The sequence below is a fragment of the Micromesistius poutassou genome (assembly GCF_964030765.1).
Source record: "Micromesistius poutassou genome assembly, chromosome: 19".
Classification (NCBI taxonomy): domain Eukaryota; kingdom Metazoa; phylum Chordata; class Actinopteri; order Gadiformes; family Gadidae; genus Micromesistius; species Micromesistius poutassou.
Window position 1 is genome coordinate 14143957 of NC_140289.1, and position 19409 is coordinate 14163365.

At 45.1% G+C, this 19409-nt stretch overlaps 1 protein-coding gene across 1 annotated transcript in view; it reads right to left on the reverse strand.

Annotated features, from left to right (window-relative positions):
* Positions 1 to 19409, reverse strand: part of ppp2r5a (protein phosphatase 2, regulatory subunit B', alpha isoform) — a 38623-nt gene continuing 19214 nt past the window's right edge. Inside the window, exons 5-13 of the mRNA XM_084484162.1 lie at positions 15660 to 15790; positions 14418 to 14477; positions 12441 to 12549; positions 11916 to 11969; positions 9819 to 9869; positions 8588 to 8707; positions 8373 to 8500; positions 1527 to 1628; positions 1 to 1014 (exon numbers count right to left, since the gene is read on the reverse strand). Coding sequence (XP_084340288.1) covers positions 768 to 1014; positions 1527 to 1628; positions 8373 to 8500; positions 8588 to 8707; positions 9819 to 9869; positions 11916 to 11969; positions 12441 to 12549; positions 14418 to 14477; positions 15660 to 15790 — 1002 coding nt within the window. The 3' untranslated portion in view covers positions 1 to 767. The remainder of the gene's footprint in view (positions 1015 to 1526; positions 1629 to 8372; positions 8501 to 8587; positions 8708 to 9818; positions 9870 to 11915; positions 11970 to 12440; positions 12550 to 14417; positions 14478 to 15659; positions 15791 to 19409) is intronic.

The following is a 19409-nucleotide window of genomic DNA, read 5'->3' on the forward strand; positions in this document are numbered from 1 at the left end:
GAATACTAACAACCTTTAATGTCTCCCTCAGAGACGCTGAACAAGGTTCACTTCTACAGCTCCAGTCATAATCATAGATAACTGAGTCCTACAAACCGGTTGCACTCAACCCCATTCAGAACTGATTGGACACTAAATGCTCCTCTGTATAGTTAGATTTTTTTGTTTCTGTTTTCTGAGGTTAGGTCGTGCCCCCTCTTCTATTTACACCAATACTCTTGATCTCTGGTCCCGGACACGCTAGGGTTGTGCCTTGTTTCTTCCCTAAAAGGTTTTTAGTCATTTGAAGCAGATTGGGAAACACATGGAAAGAAAATATAGACACAATCTTAAAAATGGCAAATTCAGCTTTCAAACTGCTGCTCATATGATCAGTTCAAGTCATTATAACCCCCATCCCATAATCCTATATAACCATACACTGAATATCACAAAAAAAATCGTTTTCTCTGTTAAGAAACTAAATGTGAAAGGATAAATCTCAGATCAGACAAAAAAATAATAATTATATACTGTAGCCACACTGTAACATCCAAAAATAATTTCAAGTTGAAATATATCTTTTTTTTCTGCCCAGGGGTTGCTGCCATTATAAGTCGCTCTACATCAGAGATTTCATATACTGCTGAGGTCTCACCATTGTCTCCCCCCCCCCCCACCCCCATGACTCCCCTTCTTCACCCCCTCCCCCCCAACCTTACAGCCCGTCCACGGTGTCAAACCGTCAGGTATTAGGAAAATATATATGAAGCAGTAGGAGTCCTGGGTCAATAGACCCCTGGGGGCCCCTGGGCCGGCACGGCGGCGGGGGGCGCGTCCACCTCCATGTCCTCGTTCTGGGCCGCGTCCGGGGGGCCGCCGCCTCTGTTGTTGTTGTTGTTGTTGACATTGTTGTTGTTGGCGTTGGCATTGTGGAGCACGTGGCTGTTGCTGTGGGCCAGGCCGGAGTGGCTGATCTGCAGCTCGTCCAGCTTCTCCCACAGCTCCTCCCTCTCCTGCTCCTTCTTCTTCTCCCTGGGAGAGCGGGGCACGCCGTTCACAACAGGTTGGGCAAGGAATGGACACACACACACACACACACACACACACACACACACACACACACACACACACACACACACACACACACACACACACACACACACACACACACACACACACACACACACACACACACACACTTTCACCAGTGTGTGAAAAGCATGAAACATCCAACGGCACACCGTATGGCCACATTCTGTTTCCCCTATGTATATGTGAATGTATGTATATATAATTTATCTTATATCAAGACCACAATGTGGGCTAACACGATACACATGAACTGTGCGTCTAAACAAAAACATGTACTGAGTCAATGCAGTGGAGGTTTTGGACCATCCCTCCAATGGGGGAGCAATATTGTTTTGTATTGTATTTGAAAACGCACTGTTTGCAATTATTCCAATGAGTTTCTTTCTTTCTATCTATCCATCCATCCATCCATCGTTCTCCCCCTTGGGTCCTGTTGGATGGAGCCCACTCACCGCTGCCGGTCTGCTTTATAGGAGGCCGTGAGCTCATCGAACAGCGTGCTGTTCATCTCCATCAGCGTCTTCAGCACGTTGTACACCAGCGCGATAATGGTCCTTCACCAACACAAACACATGATTAACAACATGGAAGACTGAAAACACAGACAAAGACCAAGACCTGTCCCAAGCAGTGGAAAAGCACCTCTTCATCCATTATTTCCATTAGAAGGTGAAGGACATCAGCTCCACTTTTACCCCTGCCACCATCCTCCCTCCACCCATCCCCACCTCTGTTTTTACCCACTTCATCCCCCTCACTAAAGGGACTCTCGCCAGATGAATTTCGTTCCGCCTAGCTCCACTCATCCATCTGGGATCGCTCCCATTCGGAGGTATTTGGGGACTTCCAGAAAATGGTAGAGCCAATCAGGACCGCCGGGTGGGATTTTTATAGATGTGACGTAGCGGAGAAGCGACTGTTTTGATTCAGACAACAATGGCGGCTCGCATCGAGGAAGCAAGCGTCAACATTGATGCTGCTATTTCATCCGTGTTGTCCAATCTAGCAAATATTCTTTCTTTAAAAGAACATCAGAGAACGGCTCTGAAGGCTTTTGTTGGTGGAAACAATGTTTTCGCCCTTTTCCCGACCGGGTTTGGCATATCAATAAAGATGACGGACAAGTGGTTTATCCAATCATATGCAAGGATTGCATATAGAAGGCCCAGCCTTCTAAAGCACCTCTTCAATGGAGCGATCCCAGATGGATGAGTGGAGCCAGGCGGAACGAAATTCATCTGGCGAGAGTCAGGTCACCTCCGAAGAGGTCAATAGAATAGTTAACTCTAACCACGCCACCACCTGCCCTCTTGACCATATCCCTTCCTCTTTCCTCCAGGCCATCTCAGTTGACCTCCTGCCATTTCTCACTGCCTTCATCAATTCCTCCCTCACTTCAGGCATTGTTCCAGCGTCTTTCAAGACTGCCATTATAAAGCCTCTCGTCAAAAAACCATCCCTTTAAAAGGGCCTGAAATGTTTTAAAGACCTTTACAAGGATGGTATCTTTCGCAGCTTTACAGATCTCAGGAGAATTTCATCTCCCACCCTCTCATCTTTTCCATTACTTTCAAATTAGACACTGCGCTAACGCTTTATTTCCATGAGTTTTTCCCTCATTACCACCAAGTCTACTGTGGGAGGAGCTTCTAAGCCACGACCCACTTCAGAAGTCACTCCTCTCTAAAGTTTATAAGGAAATCCTGTCTTTTGATTGCTCACCAGTTACCAAAGTCAAGGCTGCTTGGGAACAAGAACTGGGTCTACATCTGGGAGATGACTGGTGGGACACTGCTCTTAAGAAAATTTACACTAGCTCAGCCTGCGCTCATCTCACACTTATACAGTTTAAAGTATTGTTTAGAGTGCATTATTCCAAAACTCGACTGTCACAAATCTATCCCACTATCACTGACAATTGCGACAAATGCCATGCTTCATCTTGCAATTTAACTCATATGTTTTACTCTTGTTTGTTACTTTCTTGCTTCTGGCAGAATTATTTTGATACCATGTCAAAAATACTTTCAATTACCATTAGTCTCCCCCCATGTCGCCATATTCGGGCTCCCAGAAGACCACAACCTGTTTACCTCTAACCAATTAGATATTTTAGCTTTTACTTCCTTACTGGCAAGACGCCATCTTCTTCTTCACTGGAAGTCAACTAAAGCACCCTCTAGCACTCAGTGGCTCAATGACACCATGTCTTTTCTAAAGCTGGAGAAGATCAGATATTCAGTGAAAGGTAATTCTGATAAATTTTATAACAAGTGGCTTCCCTTTTTAACATTCTTTCACTCTCTTCAGTCTATGCCTCCTGATTGATGGACCCCCACCTCCTCCCTTTCTTTTTACTTTTCTTCTTATCATTATTATTTGTTTGTTTGTTTATTTTGATTTGTACATTGTTTGTCTGTCGCCGATCTATAAAATAAGAAAATATCCTAGGAGGCAGACCGTATGTCTTGCTCTTCATTCATCATGGTGCACAGTATTTCTATTATATGTTTACATTTTCAATTGTGATGCGGATGTGTTGTGATACTCAATGTAATTATAACATTGGTTCCTGTTCTAATGTGCCTTACCTCCTAATAACCCCCCCCCCAAAAAAAACACCCTTGACACCACCTCTTTCATAGCCTAGTCCTAACTAGACCTTCGTACTCATTTCATTCATACCGATGGTCTAGAACTGCTATAGAGACAAACGATTTCTCACTTGAAGGCGGGTGCTGTTGAAGATTAAAACCTATTGGCTCTGCCCAGTGCCACTCCGGATCTGCCTTAACCAATCGCTAACGTTTGGTCGTGACGTATTTCATGCTTAGCAAACTCCTTCACCACTAACGGAGCCAGCTGGAAAATTAAACTTTTCCCGAATCACGTGGAAAGAAGCGCCACAACATCTTGACCACCAACAAAAAAAAAATCTGGCTTTAATTTATCTATATTCGGCAGAGTTTCCACAACAGACCGAACACTCTTAAAACATTTGAACGTGCCATCTCTAACCAACTGTCCTCCTATCTCTCACACAACAACTTGCTTGACCCTCAGCAGTCAGGCTTCAAGAGGACACACTCCACTGAGACGGCTCTCCTGGGGCCCCTTCTGTTCTCCCTCTATGCCAGATCTTTAGGCTCTGTAATTACATCACATGGTTTTTCATATCACTGCTAAGCCGACGACACTCAGCTATTCCTCTCTTTCCCCTCCTCTGATTGCAACGCGCATATCTGAATGTTTAACAGACATCAGCACTTGGACGACTGCCCATCACCAGAGGCTTAACCTCAACAAGACTGAGCTCCTGAGTTAATACAGGGGAAAGTTAGACTTAGACTTACTGGTCACTGTATCTCCGTCTCCAACTGCCAGAAACCTTGGTGTGGTACTAGACAACCAGTTATGTTGCACCGCCAACATCACTGCAGTGGCCCGATCCTGCAGATTTGCACTTTACAACATCCACAGGATACGGCCCTTCCTCACAAGAGAAGCAGCTCAGCTTCTAGTTCAAGCGCTGGTCATCTCCCGCCTGGACTACTGCAACTCGCTCCTAGCTGGACTCCCGGTCTCTGCTATTAAACCTTTGCAGTGTATCCAGAACACGGGAGCGCGCCTCGTGTTCAACCTACCTAAATTCTCCCATGTGACTCCCCTCTTCCGCCACCTCCACTGGCTCCCTGTAGTAGCCCGCATCAGATTCAAGATGATGGTACTACTGGCATACAAGGTGGTCGATGGAACTGCCCCTGCCTACCTCCAAGCCTTGGTCAAACCACACACCCCAGCTCGATCCCTCCACTCAACTACCTCAGCTGGACGTCTGGTACCGCCATCACTAAGAGCAACCAAAGGTCGATCAGCTCACCAGCTTCCGCAAACGACTCAAGACCCACCTATTCAGAGTTCACCTAGACTCTACATAGCCATTCAGTCCCTTATTTGTCTGTTGCACTATTGTTTGTTGTACGTCCTGGCACTTAATGAACGCACTTACAGGTTGTATTCATTCATTGTACTTAATTGTGTAGCATGTACTTAATTGTGTTGTGCTTGCATGTTGTGTAGCATGTACTTAATTGTGTAGCATCTGCAGTAGCTAACTATCACTGCTGTATACGGGGAATGGGGTCAGCCTGGCTATTGTTAGTACTTGCACTTGGTTTTATGAACATCTTTACTGTACCGACGGCGATATATTGTTTCACTTCTTATGACAAATGTACTTATTGTAAGTCGCTTTGGATAAAAGCGTCTGCTAAATGCCCTAAATGTAAATGTATATGTAATTATTTAGGATGAGCAAGGTGGACCTAACCCACACACGCTTCCACCTGGTGATGTATAGTCTACAGTACGCTGGTCTGTAGACTACAGGTCCACCTGGTGATGTATAGTATATAGTATAGTACAGTACGCTGGTCTGTAGACTACAGGTCCACCTGGTGATGTATAGTCTACAGTACGCTGGTCTGTAGACTACAGGTCCACCTGGTGATGTATAGTATATAGTATAGTACAGTACGCTGGTCTGTAGACTACAGGTCCACCTGGTGATGTATAGTCTACAGTACGCTGGTCTGTAGACTACAGGTCCACCTGGTGATGTATAGTCTACAGTACGCTGGTCTGTAGACTACAGGTCCACCTGGTGATGTGTAGTCTACAGTACGCTGGTCTGTAGACTACAGGTCCACCTGGTGATGTATAGTCTACAGTACGCTGGTCTGTAGACTACAGGTCCACCTGGTGATGTATAGTCTACAGTACGCTGGTCTGTAGACTACTGGTCCACCTGGTGATGTATAGTCTACAGTACGCTGGTCTGTAGACTACAGGTCCACCTGGTGATGTATAGTCTACAGTACGCTGGTCTGTAGACTACAGGTCCACCTGGTGATGTGTAGTCTACAGTACGCTGGTCTGTAGACTACAGGTCCACCTGGTGATGTGTAGTCTACAGTACGCTGGTCTGTAGACTACAGGTCCACCTGGTGATGTATAGTCTACAGTACGCTGGTCTGTAGACTACAGGTCCACCTGGTGATGTGTAGTCTACAGTACGCTGGTCTGTAGACTACAGGTCCACCTGGTGATGTATAGTCTACAGTACGCTGGTCTGTAGACTACAGGTCCACCTGGTGATGTGTAGTCTACAGTACGCTGGTCTGTAGACTACAGGTCCACCTGGTGATGTATAGTCTACAGTACGCTGGTCTGTAGACTACAGGTCCACCTGGTTCTTGACCCCCTTGCGGTTGCTTACCATTCAGAAGCATAATGAAATGAAGTCAACCAATAGGTTTTGAACCACCGTAGGTCACATCGTACTGAATGTCACAAAACTAATACTTTCAGTAATTCTGTTCTGATACTTTAATATTTGATAATGTACAACCCATGTTTATTATACTGTATAATTATATCATCATTATTATAATTCATATTTTCATTTAACCTTTTAACTAGGGCTGGGCAAGTTAACACGTTATTATCTCGTTAACTAATTAATTAAAATAATTGTCTGCGATAATTAGCTCTCTTGCATTAACGCAGTTTTTATTATTTACTTTATTATTGTAAAAGTCGCTGACTGCCGTTTATTTGGTACCAGTCCATTGTGAGCGAGCCGAGTGTGTTGCTTACTGCTGCGGTGCTCACATGGAGAAGGGTACGGTGCTTCATGTTAAAAGTGTTTGCACAACAAATGTTACGGCACCTTCGTTCAGATGGCAGTACATTTACAATAAAAGTGCGCTATACGACAATTCACCATGACGTCACACTATGTTCTTCCGGGTGGCAAAAGCCGATGCGTTCTCCGTTGGCACCACTAGTAAACAAACCCTTCCACGATCGAGAAAACAGAGTAAATGGCTTAAATTAATGATTTTCTTCTTGCGGGGTGCTACGGGACGTCTCATTAATATATATATATATATATATTTATTATATATTATATTATATTAATATAGTTTTCGTCATCGTTTCAACTTCAGATCAACAACAATGTTTTTGGACTATGTGACATAGGCCTAGTCTTCATTCTTATTTATTTATTATTATTTGCTATTATTATTTGTGTTTACAGCCGGCTGGATGGCTTCAGGTCAGTGGTAGCCGCTCGCGTTCTGTCACCCAGAAGTGTCGTTACGGCTATTGTTTACTAACATTCTGAAATGCCGTATACACTACTTTTGAATTCATTATTGGATTTTGCGTATAACAATGCGATTAATCGCGATTATAAAACGTGTGGCTTAAATCAAGCGATCTAATTAGTTCCCAACTGTTATATAATGGGCATATACATAACTGCTATGTGTACAATCAGTTTGCAGAGTTCCATATCACGCCACACTTAACTTTAACTGTTGTTTATTTATATATAAAAGCAATAGCATAGTTCACTGAAGCCTAAAAATATGTTGATTGATGGAGAGGGTGGAAATGTTGTTTTTCCGGGAGTGAGCAAGGCGATTGAGAGAGGTCCAGGACACTAATGAAAGCAATAAGCACACGGTGAGTGAACTGCTCAATAGTAGGCTAAATTGCTGGCAAACCAAGCTACCGTCTCTAGCCTTCTCTCTGAAGGACGCTACAGTGTGTTGCATAGCCACCACCGTGCACTTTGCAGGCAACCAGGAGGGACTACATTTTTGTATTCTAATCCTAACCCTATTATTGACTTTCTTGTTTTTTCAAAATTGAGTGTGACTTGAGTGATTGAGTGATGACTTTCATTTCGCCATACTTTTATAAAAGCAATAGCTCACTTCAGGCTGTGAAATGTGCCCATTATACCAGTTAAGGGGCGTTGTTTGGCCCGACACAAAGCGGTGGGATGGCTTAATTAATCACAAGTACTCATGTGATTAACGCGATTAAAACCTTTAATAGTTGCCCAGCCTTTAACATAAGTACTTTTACTTAAATAATGATAATATTTAATTTAATTGGCCATACATAAAGCCTGTCAATTATGCAATCAGCAGGCTTTTAAGTCCATCCAAAGTGGTTGTGCAACAAGCGGCCTCATTAAGAATACCATGTACTGTGAATATTCAGCCTGGAGTGGAGCCATTATGCCACAGCACAAACCACTACTGTCCTCCAGATAGACCTGCCAAACAATTAACATATCAGGCCCTGATTATTCAGCTGCGGCCATAACAATACAGACTATAAATAAATCCTGCCTAATACCCCCCCAAGCACCCACACTTTGTTAATCAAGGCCTTCTCTACAATAGTAGCCATGGATACGCGGAGAGCGCCATACGTACGGGTTCCAGTGCTCTTTAGAGATCCTGTACAGGCTGCCGAACATGATGGGCAGGACCTGGTCGATGTTCTCCTCGATCAGGCTGAGGATGTACTCGTTGTTCCAGAAGTACAGCGCCCGCTCGGCCACCTGGCAGCAGAGGAGAGAGAGGCGTTGGGACGGAGCGGCGGAGAGACACCTCATTCACCATGTGGCCCTGCTCCCAACCAATTGTACCTGGAAGTGGGGATTAGCCACACATCTGGAGATCTGCTTGAACAAGGGTTCCTCGATCTTCTTGAACTGCGTGGGCTCGATGACGTCCAGGATCTCCTCGATCTCCCCCAGGTACATCACCTAGTGCCCACAAAGCACTGTGAGAGGGTGCGCCTTGCAGACAATAAGGCTACGGGTGTGTGTGTGTGTGTGTGTGTGTGTGTGTGTGTGTGTGTGTGTGTGTGTGTGTGTGTGTGTGTGTGTGTGTGTGTGTGTGTGTGTGTGTGTGTTTGAGCACGAAACTCGGTTCCAGTAGGGCACCAGTTCCGACGTAAACGGTAGTAACGAGATCGAATAAGAACGCAAATTTCGGTGCCTCATAACGGTGCCTGACTTTTTTTTCAACGCCCCCATGGTGTTGCGGCGTCAACTTGCGTTAGTGCTGGGCGGTATACCGGTTCACAGCAAATACCGGTATGTATTTTCTTTTCGTTAGGATATAATTTTTTTATATACCGCCATACCGGTGTATTTGATTACACAACGTTGGGAACGCTGCGCAACACTGTTTCACTAAAAACGCATTGTACGACGCATTGTACGACTACAACTGCGACTTTCTTTATAGGTCCATGACTGCGAGGCGTGGTATTTCGGGCCAACTGGTAAAGGAGTGTCACGGCTTTCAAACATATAAACCATAAAGCCTGTGGACGCCTCGGGACGGACTTGTCAACGCGCTGCGGCAACACTTACTGGATGTTGCTGGATACTGGATGTTGTTTTTGTGTGTGTGTGGTGAGCCTATGTGATTTCAAAGTAACAAAACAAAGCCGATGCATGCATCCAAAACTATCTGTTAAAAACCAAATTAAAAACAGTCGCTTATTCACTTCAAATACTTTCTTTTCTTTTCAAAACTTGGGAATTAATACGGCGCGGTACCGAGCGGTTGAAAACAATGTTGGCGCCGCCTTGCGCACCTTCGTTATATTACTTAATGACTTTGGCAGTAATGTTTTAAACCCCGCCATGCACGCAAGTGTAGCCGCGAGCAGCATAGCTGCGTGCCTGCCTGCTTTCAGTGCGTAATTATTATTATCTGTAATTATTTAAATTTTTTATTTTTTTAACAATTATTTATCAGTCACAGCACTCACAGCAGCCTTTCCTCTTCGGGTAAGTCGGTGTGTGAGCGTGCGTGTGAGTGTGAGCGTGTGTGTGTGTGTGGAGTTAACAGTAAATACATTACCTCTTTCTGGCTGCAGGTTTTAGGCCAAAACTTCAATAGCCCACGTATGACCTGGGGGAGGAGATTACATTCAGAGCACTCAGGAAAAGGCATCGATTGTGGACTGTTCAGAGGTCACTACCAGGCAGACCGCGGCCCAGACCCAGAAGCCTTCCCATACGGACCCCGGACCTACAGCGGGTTAGGACATAAAATCTGACGTCTCATATTTTAACCGGCGCAGCGTCTGTAGTGTTTAGAGGGTGAGGAAACGCACAGAACAATTGCATGTGAGTCGAGCCATCCCACGTGATACTACTCAGCCAATCAAATCTGTGCATTCCAAGCGGTAAACATTGCAACTCAGTGAAGAAAGATAAGCGAGTTAGAGGCAAGCTATACATTAAAAGACGGCAGAAATAAAAATAAAGATAGTGATACAGGTAGAGAAAACAAAGGGAGAGATACAGACGAGGGAGACGGAGACAAGGATAATAAAAAGTGCCAATGTGAAGCCATTATGAGACAAAACAAAGGTTTTGAACAAACACATACCCACTCAAAAGAAACTGAAGTGAGTAAGTAGTCTCAGAGCCCAATATGACCAGTCCACCAGGACCCTGAGACACACATTCACCGCCCAACAACGTGCTCATAAGTGTTCTCTCAGAGTGGCTTGTATTTTGCCATGGAGCCATTTAGCCATGGAGGAGTTGTGAAATAGGTGTTGTCATGGATGCATAAGTGCTAGGGGTGTAACGATACGCGTATTCCTACTGAAGATGTTCGGTACGGGTCAACCGGTTCGATGCACGTTTCATTTTGGTACGTAGCGGGGGGAAAGGTTTTTATTGATTATCACCCACTCTGTGAGTGTCTCGTCTTGTCCTGATGTTTTGAGATGAGGACCACAATATAAATAAGTACTGGACTTTATTGTGTTTTTATCCTCAATTGTATTTGACGTCTTTTCATTTCTGTAAGGCATTAGTTTGATACAATTTAATAAATCGAATCAAAATCAAATTGTTGAATCAAAAATAAAATAATAAAAACTGCTGTACCGAAAAACATACCGAACCGTGACTTAAAAATCGAGGTACGGACCGAATCGTGACTTTTGTGTATCGTTACACCACTAATGAGTGCTTTATTTCAACATGCAATTTATTTTCACATTTTATAATTTTATATTATAAAATGATTATTATCATGCAGATGTTGACACAACTACTAGGCTACTTAAATATATAATACACTAAACAGTTAGATATTATGATCTTCCGGACCTTTGCTTCAAGAAATGTTCCCTAACTGGAGCCCTTTCCATTTGAGTTACCTCTGGTTCAGAGTGATGACCAGGGTTCTAAATTAACGCCAACCCGCCAAATGCGGGTTACAAATCATTTTGGCGGGTGTGAATAAAAACTTACTAGCCAGTTTGGCCGGTGATGCATGAGGCAATCATGTCAGTCAGAGCCGCTCTACTGTTCCCGCTCCCTGGGCAGTACTGACTACATTTCCCATGAGCACTGTCGTGATGCTACGTGACGTATAAGACACCCATTGGCTGCGCGCAGGCAGTGCAACCAACCAGAGAGAGAAACCATGGAAACAGAAAGCACAAAGAAGAAAAATAATGAATGAACGGAGCAGAAACTATCAAAAGAAGGGAGGGAGCTAGCTAAAGTTAATTAAAAAGTAGCCTAAACTTAAACTAAATGTGGCGGCGGTTGGTTGGACAGACGTCTGGGGGCCAGAATAGGAAGGAGGCAGGGGATGAGATTGAGAATATCAACAACAATGCGTGCAAACCGAAAAAAATAAAGTTCAATGCCAAATGGCTGACGGGTCGTGAATGGCTTGTGTTTGATCACAAAAAGGTTTTGTAAGGACTGCCGCATGTACGCAAAAGAAAAAATCAAAACAAACAATTTCGTGGTGGGAACTAATAATTTTAAAGTCGAGGCTGTAAAGGACCATGAGAGTGCCTGGAGTCATCAGGAGAGCTTCAGGATTAAATTAAATTGAAAAATTTGGCTAGTGGAAATTCTGATTGGCTGGTAATCCAAAAAGTTAATTTTGAACCCTGGTAATGATAATGATAAATGATAGTACCGGCTCAGTGAGGGTAGGGTCCTTCTCCAGGAACTGCACCACACAGTAGGCCAACTGTGAAGGTAAAACAATGGTTCAAAAACATGTTGGACTAAATGATCTCCATTTGCATGTTGATGTGCCCTGGTAGAAGTCTAGGACCAGACATGTACTTTTTCATCCACCAGGTGGCACTACAATACAAGGAATCAGCCAAACTGGCCACACTCACAGCCAGCTGTGCTATATTGCTTTCCCCAAACTGATTAAGTCAGGCTGCAGGTGAACACTTTTAGAAACTATTTCTGTACAGGCTTGAAGAAATGTTAAAATCGCAGCGGTCAAAACAGTTCATCTGGAACATACTTTAGACAGTACAAAGTCGTTTCATCTGTTGTCCCCTTACGGAAATTATTTTTCAGTTTCCTTCCATCATTTCTCATCATAAAGAGATTTGACATTGATGACAACAGACATACAATGGGGTTGGAGATACATACATTGTTAAGTTCAGTAGTTGTATAGACCGCACAACCGTTTTCCTACCTGTGCATGGAACAAGGCCAGTCCCTTGGCGGTGTGCATTGGAATGAGCACCTTCATCAGGAACTGTTTGTGCTCCGCCTTCAGAGGCAGGGCGAAGCCGTTGATGATGCTGCAGAGAGGGGCAGAGGGGGGCACAGCAGTCACACGGCTGTCTTAAAGACCTGCTATCTGGAGCCCGCACTGGGACAGCAATACAAGGACCCGGTGGGGGCGGGGGGCTCTTCAGGGTGGCAGAGGCAGGGACAGCCGGTGAGGATAGGAGGGTCACACAGAGACAGCCGAGAGTAGACTGTGCATACATTCTACGAGTTGACCCGGAACCAGTTAGGAACGATAACGTATACGAAAACATCATATTTACTGTTCCAGAACGAAGCCGTGAATTACATTCAGCTGAAAACGATTTACAACGTTATTACTTCATTCCAACTCCAAGTTTCAAGAAGAGCAGGATGGAGAAATGACCACCACTGTTCAAAACCATGATGAACTTGGCATGCAACCTGATTAGAGTCCTTGAGAGTTCCTTGAGTCTGATTGTATAAACGATTAAATAGCCACCAAGTTAGCATTTTATGTCGTCAGGCACTTTAGACTTCTATGCTAAAGTGCAAGCTTACAGTAAAACCACGTGAGCCACCACGTTCACTTTTTATGATTATACGACTCTAATGCTAGTGGGCTGACATGCATCTGATCGGCTATAGAAACCATGTCAAATCAAAGCGGTTGGTCTACGGTGTTGAAGAGGCCAGTCAAGTTCATTGGGTTTCCACTTTCCATATATGTCATGAAGAGTCACGTTTCAATGGCCGTCACACTTTCCTTCCATACCGGTTCTTGTCTGTGGTTGGTTTTGTTAAAAGGCTGTTGAGCCAAAACAGGATTTATTTCCACTGCCCACTCTGAGCATCCCCAGGAAAAGTGGGTTGGGGGGTGACCAGCAGCCTTCCGTTTGACACCGTGACGGAGGCAGAGCTCAGGCCCACCACACACAACGGCGGATAGAAAATAAACCAATAGGCCACTTCAGATGAGTTTTGGTTGTTGCCATTTTTAAGGCCTAGGTCTATTCGGTGCCAGTGGGTTGGCGTGCATCTGATAAGCTCATAGGAACCCAAACGAAAATACTCATCAAACGGAGCATGGAGTTATTTTTAATGTTAAATATATATATATATATTTTTAAAAGCGTTCTAGGTAGGATGGGGGTGGGGGGGGGGGGTGTTACGGCCCACGGCAAATTTGTGATAGTTTTTCAGACGTGTCGTTGTTCAAGAGCGATATAGTGAGCCGCCACGTTGTATATGGAGGGCACCGTGGCGGTCTACGGAGAAGCTTAGCCCTCAGACACAGACACCAAATTAAGCCGCTGCTCAGACGGAGCTCCTCACCACCATGGCGTTATCTTACCGGTGTCCGGGAGGCCTACATCGCTTTTATCCAAAGCCATAAGTCCATTTGTCATAAGAAGTGAAACAATATATCGCTGTCGGTACAGAAAAGATGTTCATAGAACCAAGTGCAAGTACTAACAATCGCTAGGCTAATCCATTCCCCGTATACAGCAGTGGTAGCTAGCTACTGCAGATGCTACACAATTAAGTACTATGAATAAATACAACGTACATTAAGTGTGTACGCCCGGGATCACCCTGACGTTATACTACCGGTGTCCGGGAGGCCAAGCCCTGTCCCGGGATCACCCTGGCTTTATACTACAAGGGTCGGAGAAGCTTAACCCTTTCCTCGGTCAACCTCTGCCCAGGCAGGACCACGCACCCAAGAACACACACTGGCTCTTTAAGTTCAGACATTACCAAGGTAAATACAACATTAATAGATACAATGTCCACGGTAAATATGAACAAATCAAGCAAACAAAGCAATATTTAGCATAGCGCTAATCTAATAATATGTGCCCAGATGTGGGACACATGGTGATTGGCCAAAAGGCCCATGACCACGTGTACTCACCTTCCAAGGATCTCCAGGAGCTCAGCCACTCCGTTAAAGTGGTCAGTCTCGTAGATGAACCTACAAAAAACACAATTCAACCACCATCAGTATATGAAGCCCGCGTCACTGCCAGTGATCTGCAATCCCTTCCACTAAGCCAGTCAGTCAATGGTGGGATTCTTGAAACAAATGCGAAAAAAGAAAAAGAAAAAGACTGACGCAATAAGAGAATGGCTGCATGTTGCATGCAGCACGGTGTAAAACACTAAAAGATCAAATAGCCCCTGGCTTGCATGTGCATCTTAGTCATGTGCCATCTTGAAAAGAGAACCTGAAACACAGCTTCTCTCTGAAACACCCCCGCCTCCTAGTAAACAGCTCAATAAAAAGATACTCAACAGGATCTGATGGGGCACCGGTTATCGAACAGCGGGTTCTGGTGCCTGCTTGGAGCCTGACAACTGGGCCACTATATTTAACCAGGCGGCAGCAACAGATGGTCAGAGAGTGAGAGTGGGCACATCCGTTTCCTTTCATGCCTGTTGGAAAAGACGTCGAGTGCCCCCCTCCTCCCAACACCTTACCAGTGTCTCACGGCAACAGCATAGCTGGTGTTGGGTTATATAAGGGGGCCGGAGGTTCTGCCTCCCTGACAGTGTTAAGTAATACAGGCGTGTGACGGGCGTGGTGAAGTGGAGGCTGGTGCAGTACAGGATGGATGAGCCACAGGGTCATTTCCCTTTTCTCCTGCACACAAACCCCCTCATGGTCACCAGGTCAACACCTCGCTGCTGTTCACACAGAAGGCAGGAATATGTGTCGGTGCCATTCATAAAATGAAAGCATCAATACTATATACGACCACAAACCACTGAGTTTACGCTCAGGATTCCCGGCCTATCCCGTTGTGCTGTTCTGGTTTGGACTTCGTAGACCCGATGTGCTAGTCCAACATCTGTGTTTATTATTTTATTTGTATCGGCTCTCCTGAAACATAAATACCGATCCCAATGAGACTTCCTGTTAAAGTAAAGGATAACTTAATAGTTAATTAATAAAACAGATACATATAAGTTGTAGTGCAGTGAGGGTATCAAACTATGCGTTCTTGCTAGTCTCATGTTAAAAATGATTCACCTTGTGTTTGACCAATGAGAACGCACGGGTAGCAACTCCAACCCCGCCCCCAACGACGCTCCCAAACCCCTTCCGCGTGTTTCCCCCCTCCCCCCTGTTTTGATGTAGAGTGCGAGGGCTCACCGCAGGAAGATGTTGTTGATCTGCTTCCTGATGAAGGCCCGCAGGCCCAGGAACTTCCCGTATATCCGATGCAGGATGGTCTTCAGGAAGTCCCTTTCCCGCGGGTCCTCGCTGTCAAACAGCTCCAGCAGCTGCAACAGAGACGCTCCGTCAGACTCTCCTCAGACACACCTGCTGGGACCCGCTCTGAGCCGCGCTCGTCCGTGGAGCGCCGCGGTATTTAGGGACACGTGGGCGGGGGGGGGGGGGGGGAATGTTTGGATTCCATTTCACCAAACAACCTGTGTCTGTTGCATTTACACGAAGCACCGTTTAAATCATAGAGATGCCCACCACCTACCATTTTGATTCAGCTGCCACTTCCTATTCTGTGTAACTTGGGCAGGAACACGTGTTTATTCCACGGTGAGTCATTCTTATGGGCTTCAACCTTGTGTCTCATGTTGAGGCGAGTCATGGTGAGGATTCACCCTTGTATCTTATAAATATCCATGCACACATGAGTAATTCTAATCTCGGTACACATGGGATGTAATCTTTTAATTATCAGCACTGCAGCCATACCCCACGCTTTTGTGGAACATTGCTCAACATTACTGGTTAAAATGTTAAAGAATAAATATCACTTTGTCATCATCTGAAATTACCAGGGAAAAACAAAAAAGGTACACACACACACACACACACTTTTCTATAGTGTGCGATTCAACGATCTTAAGCCTCTTCTCACGGAAAGTCTAAACTACAATCCAGTTCATTCTAACAGGCCAGGCTCAACAGAGGGGAATCAGGGTTGGATGTAAACATACATTCTCAGTGCATTAGCGTATTGTTTATCCCAGCATTCCCTGCATACACATTCTGGCCATGCAAGGCTGCAAAGACAACCGTGAGTCTACAGCATGGGCCACAGCAGCCCTGAGACGTTAGGGGGACGTTCTCACGTTCTCTACCGACAGAGAGGACACAGCGTCTAGAAGCCCCCGGTCACGGACACGCATGGAGCGTCTTGTTTCCATCCGGCCGACCGGAAAGGGCACCAGGCAGAGCGTAAACACGACCACTCTCATGCCTGGCCCGGGAGAGCCACGGGGTCAAATGCATGGCATAGAAGGGCGGTGATATCAGTGTGTGCGTCCACTGATGCACACGCACTGTAGACGGAGGGGCTCAGAATCAGACCCACCATTTCATCATCTCAGACCGTCTGAGAGAGAACAATAGGAGCGCTGCATGAGATAAGAGGAGCGCACCGGTGAGGTACGGCTCCGTTTGAACGCCCCTTTCCTCTATTGATTCTCAGGAACAGAGGTCTATTTTTAAGAGCAGCGACTCCCACTTCGACTGGGAAGAGGAGCGCCACCTCAGACTAAAGCTCAACCCGCGCCTCGCTGTGGAGTGCAACGTACAACGATAAGGCGTCCAGTAAATCATACACAGCGAGGGGGTAAATGTACAACCGTCCTGTGCCGTGCTGGGTTACGGTAAACACACCTGGCCACTGGCCCCCTCCCCATCTGTGGCTATGGGCCAATGGGGGCGGGCCGCGAGAACTCCCTGAAGTGAATGCTGGCAGCGAGATGGTACAAGGTTCTAGCGCTCTGAAGAGGTTCAAGTGGATTTCATAAAAGGGCCAGTATCGAGCCAACCTTTCAGTTTATCACCAGATATCACCAGGGAACTACTCAGACAAGTCAAAGATTAGAAAACAGCATTTAAGCCATGGCTTGTTAAGGAGTTAATTAGATGACTGAGCCGGAACCGTTTATAAATCACATTGAGATGGATTTGTGGCATTTCCATGTCACACAAACATAAAAACAAAAGGGTTCTACACCAGCACTTTAGAAGATCTGTTTTGAGTTGACTGCCTCTGCATGAGACAATTGAGACCCCGGCTCATTTCTGACTCAGATCATCTTTTCCGTGATTGGTTAAGGGAATCCAGCTTGCCTTTCAATCACAGGTAGGTGACTTCAACAGTTCTCAATGGTGGATAAACATAGGCAGCAGAGGGGGAAGGGACCTATGTTTGCTTGTTTGTTTAATTCTCTCTCTCCTCCTATGCAGACCTGTCTACATAGTAAACAATTACAGCCCAACCGTGTCTAAGAACCATGCTTCCATCCAAACCATGCTTTGCCTGCATAGGCTAGCACAGATAGCCTACGGCTAGCCACACCGAATAATTGGCTGGCATTCAGTCATAAAACACCTTCTCCTACAAACACCCGAGCAAAACCATACAGACTGCAGCAATTTATCTTTGGCATCAGAGATGTCAATGGCTTCAGCACATCCAGCGTAATTGCCAAAACAAAGTAAAGAGACAAACAACTGTAGTTTGTCTATACTGGTAGATAGGTCTCAATCATATTTGTGTGTTCGTATACACACACGTCGTTAAGTATATATTGTATCGTATTGTATACAATGCAGTAGATACTGCTAACTGCTTATTATAGTATAAGCATTTGTAAGACAACACCAAACACCATCAAAGCAGTCTCACTGTGTCTTAGTGGCTCGAAAAAGATTAGATTATTGTAATTCACTGTTCTCTGGTCTTCCTAACTTGACCACGAGAGGCCTCCAGCTTGTAAAGAACGCTGCAGCTAGATTACTGACCAGAACGAAAAGATTTGAGCATAATACTCCTATTCTGCCTCTATACACTGGCTCCCAATAACTGCCAGATCGGATTTTAAGGTGCAACTGCTTACCTATAAAGCCTTGCACAGCTTAGCACCCTCCTTGAAGGACCTTATCATTCTTTATATTCCTTCTGGGCCCCTCTGGGGTTCGGGAGCTGGCCTTCTTTCACTACCAAAGGTTAAAGAGGAATCAGCTGGAAACAGAGTGTTGGCCTATCTATGGAAGAGTCTGCCACTTGTAATTTGGGAAGCTGACTCTGCAGATATATTCAGAGCAAAGCTGAAAACCGCCCTCTTCAGTTTGGCACCTAGGGGTGCCAAACCAGCTGCTGCTGCAGTTGCCGGGACTGATGCTGAATGCGTGGACGAGTGTCAGCGGCTGTGTCTGACTGTGTGAATGTTTCTGATTGTATCGATGCGTGTTTGTGTAGTCGCTAAATTAGAAGATGCACCTTCCCCCTTCTAAATCGTTATTCTGTCTCTTTCAGCGTGTTGCAGTGACTGACTGAATGCCCGGACTCCCCTTACAATTAACACCCCATCACCATAGACATCATTTATTCATACATTTACTAAATGATTTAAAATGTTTTGCCTGTACGTACAGTATGTAATTTATGGCACCCACTGCACTCCTAACCGTCCCTGGAAGGAGGGGTCCCCACTGTGTGCTCCTTCAACATCTCTTCCCTGCTAATTAAGGGAGTTTTCTCTTGCCCTCTGGGGGGCTGGGGCTAGGGGGGTGTCATACATACAAGCCCTGTTAAGCCCTTTGAGACTGTACCTGTGATTAAGGGCTATACAAATAAAATTGAATTAAATTACATTCCTCCATATGAAGTAGTGACAGAATATAATAAAATAAGGATGGCAGTATAGAATTAAAATATACAACCGCTTGTTGGATTTGAAGGTGGGAAAAAAACAAATCTCACAAATGCCTGATCGAAAGGCATTCACAAATGTTTTTTTAATGTGTTTTCCCACATTTTTTATTTCTAGATTTGCATTCTCACAGCTCTATTACAACAGTAGCCCAACTGTTCACACATAGTAATACACTGATACACAAATACACTAGTCAAGGCTTCTCAGG